Here is a 14,570-nt window from a genome sequence, read left to right as displayed (position 1 = left end):
TTTTTGTTTTACTTTGGATTATTATTAAGAATTTTTTTTTCTGTAAAACTTAATCACCTGAGTGCCAATGTTCTTAGCTACTCAAAATTTATTATACTTTTGAGAATATTGCTTTAAAAAAATAAACCTCTCCATTTGTTCATGGTAGCATTTGTGCAAAGTGCAATGGGAATGGAATCATTATTCTAAATTGCATAAGTAGAAATGAAATTGAAGAGCACAAAGCATATTTCAATTCTTTTTAGGAAAAGAGTCTCCATTGTAGTTAATATATGCAGTAGCCCAAGTACTATCAAATGTAAATGATTAGGTGATATTGATGAAAGGAGGGGATTGAGGTCTCAGGGGGCACTGATGACGGATTGAACAGAAGCGGCCTTGCACTGCACGTAACTCAAGTCTGTCGTCTTCACTGCTCAAAGCCATAATGGGAGGTGGCAGTCTGAAATGAGTTGCCACGGCAAAGAGTATTATTTTTGAAATGCTTTCACACAAATCACTAGGCCCTGCATACAACTTAGTTTCATGCTTTAATGTCATCAGGAGGCACAAATTGGTGTGTCTAATTGTTTGCCACCTGCCAGCAAAATGAGCTGCCAGCCAGCCAGACGGGTTTGATTGTCTGTCAGCCATTCAATAGATTGAGAGTGACAACATCAAAAATTTAACTTCAAACTCTGAAGCTTTGAGCAGCTTTTCAGAGACATCATCCCACAAGTGCTTCTGGACCACTGCATTTTTCAATTATATTTCCCGTGTATTTCTGCCATTTGCCTTTTCTGTCTTAAGATAGCCATAATTACTTTATGAGGAATATAAACATATTTCTGAAGCACTAAAGTCTGAAATCCAAGTTATGACATGTCTTTTAACATCAGATTGAATTCCTTGGAAAATAGGAACCAAGATGACAGGTTTTAGAATGAAAGTCCAGATTGCTACCTGTTTTAAACACAATTATCATGGGTCTTACCCTACCAGTGAAGCATTTTTCATTTTTATCCTTAGCTTAAAAATAGATATACATTCAGTTGCTTGATTTTTTTTTTGTGACTAAGTCATGTTTCCTAATAATATGTTATCCCAGTAGGAATCATCTGTGGTTTTACTTTTGTTGACCAATTATTTATTAATTCTATAGCAGACATGATAAAAATGTATGTATTATACTTATTATGGACTGTAAGTTTGGAAATAAGTTCTTAAATCAACTGATGTAATTTGAATTCTGTTAATTTACATTATACATGGGTGGTTCTCCCCATTCAGGATGAAACATTAATGAATTTCTGTGTTTTGAATTTTTTTTTTTTTTTAGTAAGCAAATTGCAACATCAAATTTTGAAACATTTATACTTAATAAACTTTTTTCTTTTAGGATTAGACAGTTCATCCAATTACATGTGAAAGATTATGTAAATGTTCTCATTTACATATGTAGGAAGTGATGATTCCTTTTATTTTCTCTAATCATTTGTGTTATGTGCCTTTGATTACAGTAAGTATATATATTTATAAAGTGTAACAAGTATATATGAAATGTAAAATGCTAGAATCCTCTAGTATTCTTCTGTAGTGAGGAAGAATAATATGTATAGAGAAATGCAGTTTTGAACAGTATTTCCAAATTTCTTTTACTGTGTGGCAAAGAAAAAAATCGAAAGTTTTGTTTCTACTAGGAAAGCTTAATAATCTCATTTTATTGTTTACATAGCAAATTACAGAGTTCTAAAAAATATGAGTAGGGTAAATATTTTCTTTATGGTTTCATTGATTTTTAACGTTGGTTTTAGGACTACGAATGAAAATTCAGGGAAAATAATAAAGAAATGTGTAGTAGAGTTGAAAAGCCCTTATTACATTGATTTATTTAACCTTCGAATTTTGTAAGTACAATTCTGAGGACTTTACTTTCTGTTCATATTGTTTTCTATTTTTTGAAAAAGGTATTTGATTATATTACTTAAAAGATGAAGTAGTTAATGTAAGTCAAATTGATTATAAATCTGTCAACTTTTACAATTCAAATTTTCAATTTCTATTTACTGTAATTAATCTCTGCTTTTATTTTACTGAGTGTCCTGGGTGTGTATTGGAAGGCCGGTTGCCAGGAGATGCAATTTTGACTGAGCATGGCTGTATCCTGATTTCCCCAATGTTGTTTTTGTCTTTCCTGGCATTAACATAAACAGTTCAATGAGCTGTATAAAAATCTCTTTTTAAGTAGGTGCTTTAATAAAATACTCAATTATTTCTTAAATATCCTTTTCCTGTTGGTATTCTAAAATATTTTGGAAAGTAGATAAGCATACTAGATGAAAACATCAGAGCAATAAAAGCATCAGACCCCCAAATTACCTACATTATAAAATCCTACAATAAATGAAATAGCCTTATAGTTTTTAACGATTATTTTTTAGTTTGATTAAAAGACTGTAATCTCAGAAAAAGGTATTATATCTCCATTCCAAAAGCTTTCACTTTACCTTAGGTGTTGAGCACCTCTCAGGTGGATTCCTTCTGTCTTGAAACTCTTGTCTATCTCCAGTTGTCCTACATTCATCCCAAATTGATCTTCTGTGTGTATGCTGACATTTTCTTAGATATAATACCGATAAAGATTCTGAAATAATGTCTTATTATTTACATAATAGAGGAAGAACATAGTAGTTTGGAACAGAAAGTCTCCACCTTCCCCTAGTCATAAGGATTTATGTGTAGCTCCTTCAACCTGTTATGTTGTTTTGAATCTCTTTGCCTAACTAAGATTTACCATGAGACTTTTTTACACATTTTTCTTCACTTGGCAATTCCTAGCAATCTTTTTTTTGATTCAGGTCATTGTTCCTTGATAATACACATCATCTGTTCCTGAAAGTTATGGGCATAACTTGAATCTGGCAATTTTTAAAATATAGTACACATTTGCTTTGTTTGTATATTCCATTCTGGTATCGCCCAGGTGTGGCCATATCTTATTTTTCTTTGAATTTCCTAAACTTGTTAGTGTGATTGTATCACTTAATCTATTGGTTCTGAATAAGTGTTACAGAAAAGAGGAATAGTGCAGAAATAAGACAGGGATTATTATATGGAACCAGAAATAATTACAAAGTTCATTTTCCTTAATGAGTCCCTAGTTTAGAAGCCCTTTCTTCTGTATTTCATTTTATACTCAGGAAAAACTATGAAGACACATATAAAGTAGTATTCTTGCTTTTACAAAATTTACAGAAGTTTTTAATGGACCCCTCCTCGTCCAAGACTCTGTCTTTGGTCCACTTCTGTATATTTCTTAGGCAATCTTATCTGCTTCCCAACATTAAATAGCATTCTACATGCTGATTGTTTCCATAATTATATCTCATTCTAAACTTCTCTCCTAAACTAGAGACTTGTCTATCTCTTATTCATAATCATTATTTGAAGATTAATAACTTAATAGTATTGTGATCCAACCATAGTCTTTTCTATCTTAATGGCAATTAACACTTTAACCCTTCTAGGACCTTAATGAAAAGATTTTTTTTTTTTTGCATTGTCTTGGACTTATCTCATATGCACATCCTGTCCTGCAAATCTTGTTGTGTTGGCTTAATATAGCCAAAATTTGATGCACTTTTCACCAGTTTCCATTTGTCATTCTGATCGCACAGACTTCTCTTCCTTAAATTATTATAGTATTCACCTTTCTTATATTATTATAGTATTCTGCTAATAGGCCCCTCAGTTCCACCCTCGTTCCTGCTTAAAGTCTATCCTCATAGTAGCCAGAATGAGACTTTTATAAGCCATGGTCAGATCCCTCTTCATTTGTAAGTACTTAATGGCTTCTGATTCCATGCTGAGTAATACAGTGTATTTCAGTGTCCTGTGATTTGAGCCCTTCTTACTTATCGTTTATACTCTCTGTGTTGCTCAGTCTTCTAGTAACACAAGCCATTTTGCTGTTTCCTCTGTATGAAAAATCCTTCTCTAGATATCATCATGGCTTGTTTCTTCACCCCTTTAGTCTTCTCAGATGCCACTTTTTTCCTCAGTCTTCTCTGAACTACCCTTTCAATAATATTCCTTATCCCTGTCCATACTTTTGTTTTATTTGAGCATTTACCAACTGATATATTGTGTTTACTCTTTTATATATTTCTAGTTTATGGCTCTTCCTATTGGAATGTGATTCCGTGAGGGGAGGAATGTTGTTCTATACTTGACTGTGCCTCCAGAAATTAGAACAGGCCCTCACATATCACACTCACACAAAGATTTATTAAATGAGTCAGTGAATTAAAGAAGAAGATCATACCTCAAATCCCTAGTTGGAAATGGAATAAATTCAGTGATGGAAGAATGATATGCATGATGTATTACTCAATGTATTAAAAACATAATCATTCTGTGAAAAATTTTATAGAAGTGAATTACATTGATATATTTCCTGACTCGCACTATTTTAATGATAACCTTTACAACCTTATGGTGTAGAGATAATCTATAGAATCAAATAATTACTTACTGTTTTGTAGTTTGCAGTTTTAAAGGTGTAGAATAGAGGTTTGAAATTATGTGGGAAGGGATAGAAAAAATATTCTTGATATCAAAAAAATTCAGTTGTGGTTGTTTGTAATGTAGAGGATTTATAGGTATCCATCAGTATGAAGAGCACATCTGTAAGAAAAGCAGAATATTTAAATAGTTTAGTTCAGTGGTTCTTACCTTTTCAGTGGCCGCATTATTTGAAATTCATATAAAAGTTACATGTTCACCATACAAAAAGTAAGTGCCTTCCAAATTTGTATATGTGTTAGTGCATTTATGTGTCCTAAATGAGTACCTGCAATGAGTATTTAGACTCTTCAATAAGACTATCTTTGTGTAGGTGGAATAATAATCAGGGGCAAATATTGAATAACTGAGATTTTCTCAGAGTTGAAAATCTTTATTTTTCTTATATAAGTAATTGGAAATACTGAATGCTAATCTGAAAGATGAATAATTTGTTATCAACACATTAATACTGTTAACTTTCAAAGTATAAAATAGATTGCTAAGGACAGAGGATATTTTGAGGTGTTAGGGAGTAGTAATGGGTAATGTTGGTAAAAAAAAAAAATGACACCAAGGACAAGAATGTGTAATCCTCTAATTATAGATAAACATTTGGCCATATCAGTCAAAGGGGAATTTATCCCGACAAATTCATAAAATTGTAAATTCAGGAAAAAAATCTGAAAAACCAATCAGATCCACTTTCTCATTTCTCTCAGCCAGACTTTTCTCATGTGATCATGACAGCCATCTGAACAATGAGTTTTTGGAAATTGAAGTCCATAAATGTTATGAGATACTTTTTCCTCCTGTTCATCCTTATTTGGCATTTTGAGGTATATGGAAGTTTCACCTTGGTTTTTTATCCACATACCTTCAAATTTTTGAAGGTTGCTAAATTTTTTCTCATTTTTACTGTAATTTTCTAGTCTTTTCAGCTTCCCTCACAAGATGTCTTTTCCTTATATACTGTCATCCTGACTGTTCCCTTATGGTCTCATGGCTGTTTTTCATTATTCTAAAAAACATGACACCTAAAACTTCTCATAGGATTTTGTTTGTAATATGTGATGACAGCCATGTATTCTATGATTATTGCTTCTTTTCCATTTGAGTACTGTGCTTATGTAGACTCAGACTATATCAATACATTGGGGGCCATAGTAATAATAAGAATAAGAATAATGACCATGTATAATATTCTGAGTGGTTGGCTAAGTACTTTATATGCATATCTCCTTTTAGCATTATAAAAGTAGAATTTATACAGTACAAACCATTTGAACAGAGAAGAAAATGGACCTTAGATTTATGTGCCTAACACAACACAGTAAGGCCTTGTTAGAGGTAGAATTCTAACTTGGGTCTATAAGTCACTAAAGGTTGGGTTTTGAGTTACTATTCATATATGTGTGTGTGTGTGTGTGTGTGTGTGTGTGTGTGTGTGTGTGTGTATGTATACTGCCAAATCCTAATAAGCTTGCTATTAAGAGAAATGTCTAGAGGCTTTGGCTGTATAATTCAGATACTTTTTTTTTAAAGAGAGAGAATTTTTTAATAGTTATTTTTTAGTTTTTGGTAGACACAACATCTTTATTTTATTTTTATGTGGTGCTGAGGCGAGCACGCTATCGCTTGAGCCACATCCCCAGCCCCAAATTCAGATACTTTTTGTTGGAGGCAGGTATTTGGTGTTTTTTCATTTCATTGATAAGCTACCATTACAGAATTTGGAGAGTCACACTTTTCTCTCATTATGTGATTTATTTTTTCTTAATGTTACTTCTTTCTCATAGCTTGTATACTGGATAAGGTACTATTGATTAATAATGATCTGTTATTTAGGAATCTTCGATAATAGTTTTTCTACTATCTACAAATTTATAGCACCATCAATAATGTATATTTCTTTATTCATAAGAAATTGTGAGTAGAGAAGTGGTTATTATTTTACTAATTAATTCTTTTCAAATTAAGAACCAATGATTTTGGTTTTTTTACTAGAAAGCCAGTAAGATAGTACATCTCACATTACTTAGAAGCTTTGAGAGAATTTTGATGATAAACCAAAACTGCTAGCATACCTTTTTCCTTTTCTACTGATCCTTAATATAGATCATTGTAACTAGCTACCCTGGATCCTATAGACAGATAATTATTTCAGTTTAGACATTATTATCATTTATTAGGAACTTAAGTTTACAAAGTACCTTTGGATACAATCTTATTTAATATTCCCATTTATGTATAAAGTAAAATGCCTTGGTTTTGCCAGTTTTACAGTGAGAAACTGAAATTATGCAGCTTGAGAGTCATCCATTTTTCAAACCTTGGCCTTCTAATTTCATATCTTCTATTGGCTTCCACAATGTCACACTGCCTCTCAGTGAAACAAATGAAGGCATAAGTAAGAACTGACCAGTGTGGGGATTGAAAGCATAATATATGCTTGTGAAGGTTCAGGATTGAGTCTAAATAATTTGATCTCATCATCCATAAGGAGAAAAGAAGAAAGTATTCTGAAGGAGTTGATGGAGAAAAAATTTTGGCATGAGTAAAATTATTTAAGATTATAATACCATGGTTACAAAAATATTTAAAATACTCATAAAATTATGAATAATAATTATGACAAATTTATATTTTTAGTATGAAAATAGTCATTGAAGAAATTTTAACAAAATTGTTTCTTTGAATAATTCCTTTTGTATTAAGGAAGTTCAAGAAATTTAGCCAGGCCTGGTGGCACATGCCTGTAATCCCAGCAGCTTTGCAGGCTGAGGCAGGAGGATTACAAGTTCAAAACCAGCAGCAGCTTAGTGAGCCCTAAGTAACTTAGCAAGACCCTGTCTCAAAATAAAAAATTAAAAATTGCTAGGGATTTGGCTCAGTATTTAAGCACCCCTGGGTTCAATCCCTGGTACCAAATAAATAATTCTATTATTATTTGAGAGTGGGCCAATGATATAGTTTCCTTTAAATGAAACTTTTTCATGAAAAATAATAAAATATAGATGCAATTAAAAATCATAATTCAGGGCTGAGGTTGTGGCTCAGAGGTTGAGTGCTTGCCTAACATGAGTGAGGCACTGAGTTCAATACTTAGCACCTCATAAAATAAAATAAAGATATTGTATCCACCTATAACTAAAAAATAAATATTTTTTTTTAAAAAATCATACTTCAGGTTGAGTATTTTTGTGTAAGTCATCTGTTCTCAAGTATTATATTTGAACTTAAAATATCTCATGTATCTAATTTCTAGGTAAATAAATTCAATGATTATTTAATAATGCTTGGACAATATTTGTGAAATGAAGTTTATGTACTGTAGAACTTCAGAATGGCGAAACTTCACTGCAAGGAAATACAGATATTTATATTTGAAAAATTTTGTTGTTCATAGCTTTAAATTGACTTATCCACATTTATCATTTAATCAACATAAAGTTCAGAAATTTTTAAATTAAATTCACTTAAAATGCTAAAAAAAGCAAAATATCAAACTTCAATATTCAAAAAATCAAGGCTCAAAGACTAAATAGATCTTTACCCAAATATCTGTTGTATCATTTCAATTCTATTTCACTGTAATATTCTGAATAGGAAAAATAACTCAATTGTGTTCAGAAAAATAAAAGATAACCTCATTATTGCCTTAGATGTCATGTCTTAATTTTCAAATAATTTTTAGTTTTATTATGAGGAAAATTTAAAAGTTGACTGTCAAATGTTTCTTTGTTCTTGCATTTATGAATATTATACAGTTAGAATATGATGTGGGTAAAATTAATATTCTATGTATATTTTGTCAAAAATTCTCTATGCATATGTAAAATTTGCCAACTGGAAAAAATATTTCCCAACATTTTCTGACTCATGATTACAGACACTTTTCATTTTAAGAAAGGTTCATTAAGTCCAGATTCTACATTAATGTTTGTCAAATAAATTTTACTAGTCAATATATTTTACATTATTTCCTTTATGCCCAAATACTTTTCAATAATGAAGTTGGGTTCACGAGTTTAAAAAATTGTAAATTAGAAGAAGATGGAGAGCCAGACACAGTGGCACACATCAGTTAATCCCAGCGGCTTGGGAGGCTGAGGCAGGGGCATCGCAAGTTTAAAACCAGGCTCAGTGAAAGCAAGGCACTAAGCAACTCAGTGAGACTCTGTTCTAAATAAAATAGAAAATAGGGCTGGGGATGTGGCTCAGTGGTTGAGTGCCCTTGAGTTCAATACCCCATACCCGCCCCCCAAAAAAAAGAAAGAAAAAAGAAGATGAGAAAAAAGAGAAAGAGACAAAAATGTATGTGGTGGTTGATATACAGAGAAAGGAAGGGAGAAAACTTGGGAAGGAGGCAAAGAGGTGAAACTCAACATTATGTATCTGCCATACATAGCAGGATTTTAATTCATCTTAAGCCTCATATTTGTTATTTCTTATCATTTCTTTCTTTGCAGGAGTGTTGTGGTACCTGTAAAGAAGCCACCTCCAGGTAGTTTAGCTGTAACTACTGTGGGAGCCACCACTGCAGGAAGTGGGCTGCCAACAGGCAGTACCTCTAACATATTTGCCGCTACTGGAGCTACACCAAAAAGTATGATTAATACAACAGGTATTGTCCTTATATATTTTTGTGATACCTCATCATTTTCTTTCTGTTTTCTATATCTTCATTTTTTTTCTTATTGGACCTTAAAATGAAAAGATACCCTGAGCATTTAAGATTACCTTAATCTTAAGAAGGTTATATGTTGTGTTGCAACTTTTCAGAACTTGTCTCTGATTCTAGGGTGCAATTTTTAGTGGTCATTTTAGGAGACAGTATTGGGTTTTGTTTTGAGTTTCCTCAAAACATGATGCTCTTTACTTTCAGAGTGAAATCAGATTGCTAAAAAGGTATTTGGGGAGCAAAAGCAAAACATCATTAAAAAACTGAAGTTTAATATATAAAAATTAATAAATTATATCAAGAATATCAAAGTACGATCAAAATATTAGTATAAAAACATGGATTTGGTGACATTTACTTATTGAATCCTAATACATACTTTGCTAAATCCCCTAAGGAAAGACAGAGCTCTCCTAAGAACCTTGATGATATGCAAGAGCCTCAACATGTGAAAAGTGCATGTGAATAAGAAACCTTGATTGACTCTGAACTAATTTTTATACTTAGATTACAATTGTATCCATTGTCCAATAATTTCCTAGTGAATGTAGGTACTAAAACTTCCAAATCTTTATAAATTTTAAAAGCCTGCCTAAAAATATCTCTTTTTTTTTGTAAATTTCCAGAAATGTTCCTGTTTATTATTAGCTAAATAAATCCTTACCCAAATCTTTGTGATTCCATTTTAGGTATTTAAACAACGCAAGATGATCCCTGACTTTTCTTCCCTGACTATAGTAGTCTTCTCTTCTCCAAACTGTATAGCCTTGAACTTTTCCATTTATTATCATTACTTAGATTCTTCCCATTTTTATTAATTTCATAGCTCTTCTTTGTGCTTTCTGTATCTATCTTGTTTATCATATCACCTGAGTCTGACATATCATGAACAACACACTTATGGGGTTGTAGTAAGTAGAACGTGTACTATATTAGACATATATCATTTATTATATTAGCAACTAAACATAAATGGCATTGTGTTAAAGAATATAATCTCTTTGGCTTATCTATATTATAAATAATTATATCTGGCTTGTCTGAAGATATTAAAGTCTTTTCAGTATTACAGTCTTATTCTTTATACTTGTTTGGTTTTCTACAAGTAGGAATAAAACTTGGTTTTACTAAAATATATGCTATGAAAGTGCTATTTTAAAAATATGCCAATGTAGTAGATAAATAATCTACATGCAGTACTTTCATTGAATAAAGTCCTTAAGACTTTGGTAAATGAAAATTTAAATCACCTCTTTCTTATTTAATCTAATCAAAAGTCATGAAATCTTTTCTTTTAAAGTATATTTCAAGAATAATAGATTTAGAAAATAATGATAGCAGGAAGTGATATTATAAAGTATATAAGGTCAAAATGAAGAATAAATTAAGCAATAAACTTCTTTTTTAGAATTATTATTATATATGAACTGTGAGCTAACATCTAAACTAGGCACACTGATCAATTTACATATCCACATTTAGGAGCTTTATAAATATTATAGTAGAAATCCCAATAAATGACTCAGTTTTGTGGGAATTATTATAAGACATGATAATATTTAGGGACACTAGATGTCCCTCAACTCCACTGCTATTACTCATATGTGGTATTATGGAAAAATCTCTTCTAAAATGGTATCTTCATATTTGAGAAGAACTCATTGTTCCAAAATCAGGTACAAAATATAGACCTTCTTCTGCAAGCATTTATCAAAGTGAGCATTTGATTCTGCAGAGCCACAAATTTGTAATTTATGTCTTAGATGGTAAAAACTAAAAATATTTTAACATAGCAATAAAAATAGATAGAATTTCACATTTAAATTTGCATTGTTTTATCAGCCTCATTTATCTAGAATCTTTTTCATTTGTTGTTGTCTTTTATTTATACCCCATTTGTAATATGTAGTTTTTTTTAGCTTACCATAAGTGAATCTACTGGATTTTATTTAATGCAATAGCTGTTGTTTAAAACCATAATAAATTTATTAGTACACTAATGGTCAAATGGTTCTCATTTGTGAAATTCTGTTTTGAATTTACATGAATAATTATTTGAAAATCAATAGTAATAATATTATCAAATTATTTTATTAAATAAATTTTTATTTAAGACTAAAAATTATTATTTTGGGAACAGGTGCCGTGGATTCAGGGTCCTCCTCCTCTTCCTCCTCTTCTAGTTTTGTGAATGGTGCTACCAGCAAAAACCTCCCAGCTGTGCAAACTGTTGCTCCAATGCCAGAAGATTCAGCTGAAAACATGAGGTGTGTATATTTGGTTTTCACCTATTTCTCTCTCCCTTAAAAAAAAAAGTGAATGATAGGGAATACATACATATATGTGTAAGATTTCTTGGGAGTTAAGGTTAATTATGCATTTTTATATTTCATAATTATATCATTTTGATATTTTTGGTTAGTTTTAAAAGATCTTCTATTTCAGAGTATAAACAGATAACTGTCTGATTTTTAAAACATTATTGATTTTATCATTTGATGGATAACACATTATTGTTTACAATAAAGATTAAAAATGTGCAAATTGTAACAGGACAAAACTGAGTATCTTTGTTGATAAGATTTTTAAATAAATATTTTAAAAATAATTCTGTCAAATTGTTCATAATATGTATCATTGTGATTCAAATAAAAAAAGCAATCTTATTTGTTGTCATTAAATAACTTTCTTAGAATGGATTGCCCCTCATTCATGGAGTTAAATTGTGCATACATTCATACATGCATGTACACATATATATGTATTCAAGTTCTCTTTAGAAGTATAACACAGAATATAACTCTGTGAGAAGGAGCACACTCATATCACCATCATCCAAATTGAGAAATAACATATAACAAGAACTCCAGTATCTCCCACCTAGTCACTGTTCTGGGTCCTTTTCCTAGTCACTGTTCTGGGTCCTTTTCAAAATTTTAATCCTATGGTATCAGTACACTGTAATTATTCTTTTCTCTCTGTTTTTTTGTTCTTCAGTATTATGTACATGAGGTTCATCCATATTGCATACAGCAATAGTTGGTTCATTCTTATTCCATTTCTGTTCCTGTGTGTATATATGTGTACAGCAGTTTCTTAATTCATTTTATTGATAATATATTTATGGGCTTCACCATCTTTAGCTATTACAAACAATTCTGCTCTATAGATAAACAGTGCAGCTTGTAATTATTATGGATGAACTATTATTGGTTATACACTATGTTAACATGCATATGGGTTGAGTAAAAACCAACCCATATGCTGATTAATAATGTTTGTATATATTCTGTTTTACTGGATAATGCTAAATGATTTCCCAAAGTGATTATACAAATTTACTAACTCAGCAGCAGAATATGGGAATTTAAATTGCTTTGTATTTTTATTAGGACTTCAAGTTGTCACTTTTTCATTTTAGACATTTGTGTAAACATAGTGACATTTTCTTATAGTTTTAATTTTCATTTTCCTCATTAGTAATGCAATTGGTGCATTTTTAAAATGCATTTATTGGTGGTTTGGCTTTCTTTTTTCGTAATTGTGTGTTGAAGTGTCTATCACTTTGTAATAATTGGATTGTCTTTTTCTTATTAATTGTGAAAAATTCTTTATACACTTTGGATAGGAGCCCTTTAATGATTATTTGTCATGCATATATTTTCTGTCATTCTGCGGTTTTTATTATCATTTCTTATTGTACTCCACTTTGATCAATAGAAGTTGTTAATTATATTGTATAAGGCATCTTTATTTATATTTTCCCTACTTTATCTCTGGATACTTTATTATAAACCACTTAGAATTGAATTTATGACTATAGTAAGGTAGGGGTAATAGAGATGTTTTATTTGAAAGACTCTTCTTTGCCCTATACTCTGTCACTTCCATCACAAATCATTGTCCATACATTCTTTATTATGGTTTTACAGTCAGTTCTGTTCCATCTGTTTATTTGTTCATTCTTCTACTATGCTGCCATAATTAGAACAATATGGGTTAAGTTGTCTTCTACCTTGTTCTTTATCCTCAAGAGAGTCTAAGCTATTCTTGATGCTTCACAATTTTTATAATAAAGGAATCTTTAGGTTTTTTTATAACTAGGATTATATTGTATCTATAGATTCATTTCACTATTTTGATTTCCAAATTATGAGTACCATATATTCCTTCATATCTTTTATTTATTGATTTTTTTAAAAAAATAAATGACAGCAGGATGCATTACAGTTTTTATTACATGTATACAACACAATTTTTCATTTCTCTGTTTGTATATAAAGTACATTGACACCAATTTGTGTCTTCATACATGTATTTCGAATAATGAGGTCCATCACACATTCCACCATCCTTGCTAATCCCCTGCCCCCTCTTTTCCCTCCCATCCCTCTGCCATATCTAGAATTCATCTATTCCTCCCATGCTCCCCCTCCCAACCCCACTATGAATCAGCCTCTTTATATCAGAGAAAACATTCAGCATTTGTTTGGTGGGGGTTGGCTAACTTCACTTAATATTGTCTTCTCCAATTATCCCCCATTTATCTGCAGGTGCCATGATTTTGTTCTCTTTTTTTGCTGAGAAAAATTCCATTGTGTATATATGCCACATTTTTTTTTAATACATTTATACACTGAAGGGCATCTAGGTTGGCTCCACAGTTTAGTTATTGTGAATTGTGCTGCTATAAACATTGATGTTGCTGTGTCCTGTAGTAGGCTGTTTTTAAGTCTTTGGGGTATAGACCAAGGAGAGGGATGGCTAGGTCAAATGGTGTTTCATATCTTTATAGTTTTTTAAACTTATCCAAATAATGATTTTTGGTTTACTGTATGAAAATCTTATGTTTCTCACTTAACATATTCTCAGGAATTTAATGTTTTGTATTAGTTTGTTTTTTCTTCAAGTTAGTTTTCAGATCAATTTTATTGAGATCATTTGTTTATGTTGCTTAAACTCAATAAAAAGTACGATACACATTTTAATTAGTCATAATCAGTTTATGTACCCATAAAACCCATCACAAGATGTAGAACATATCTATCATACCCCAGAAAGTTCCCTTGTGACCCATTTGCAATTCAGCCTAATCCTTGCCCAGGCAGACACTTAAAAAAAAAAAAAAAAAAGCTTTGCAACTTAGATTTCATTTTCAAGGTTCATGTAAATGAAGTCATATATTAAGATTATTTTGTTTTTGTCTTTTACTTAGTTCAATATTTTTTTTACCCATATCTTTGTGAGGGTTCTCTTTGTTTTCAGTGCTGAGTTTATTATATGTGTCTGTCCTATTGATAGACACCAAGTGTTTACTAGTTTGAAAAAATATTAATTTTATGGT

At 31.1% G+C, this 14,570-nt stretch overlaps 1 protein-coding gene across 4 annotated transcripts in view; it reads left to right on the top strand.

Annotated features, from left to right (window-relative positions):
* Positions 1-14,570, top strand: part of Nbea (neurobeachin) — a 622,915-nt gene that overhangs the window by 238,496 nt on the left and 369,849 nt on the right. For all 4 annotated transcript variants that reach the window (XM_076872612.1, XM_076872611.1, XM_076872614.1 and 1 more), the window contains 2 exons: positions 9,015-9,169; positions 11,367-11,493. In XM_076872612.1, coding sequence (XP_076728727.1) covers positions 9,015-9,169; positions 11,367-11,493 — 282 coding nt within the window. The remainder of the gene's footprint in view (positions 1-9,014; positions 9,170-11,366; positions 11,494-14,570) is intronic.

This window comes from Callospermophilus lateralis, chromosome 12 (genome assembly GCF_048772815.1).
Source record: "Callospermophilus lateralis isolate mCalLat2 chromosome 12, mCalLat2.hap1, whole genome shotgun sequence".
Classification (NCBI taxonomy): Eukaryota; Metazoa; Chordata; class Mammalia; order Rodentia; family Sciuridae; genus Callospermophilus; species Callospermophilus lateralis.
Note: the sequence above shows the minus strand (reverse complement) of the source record. Positions and strands in the feature narration are given on the sequence as shown.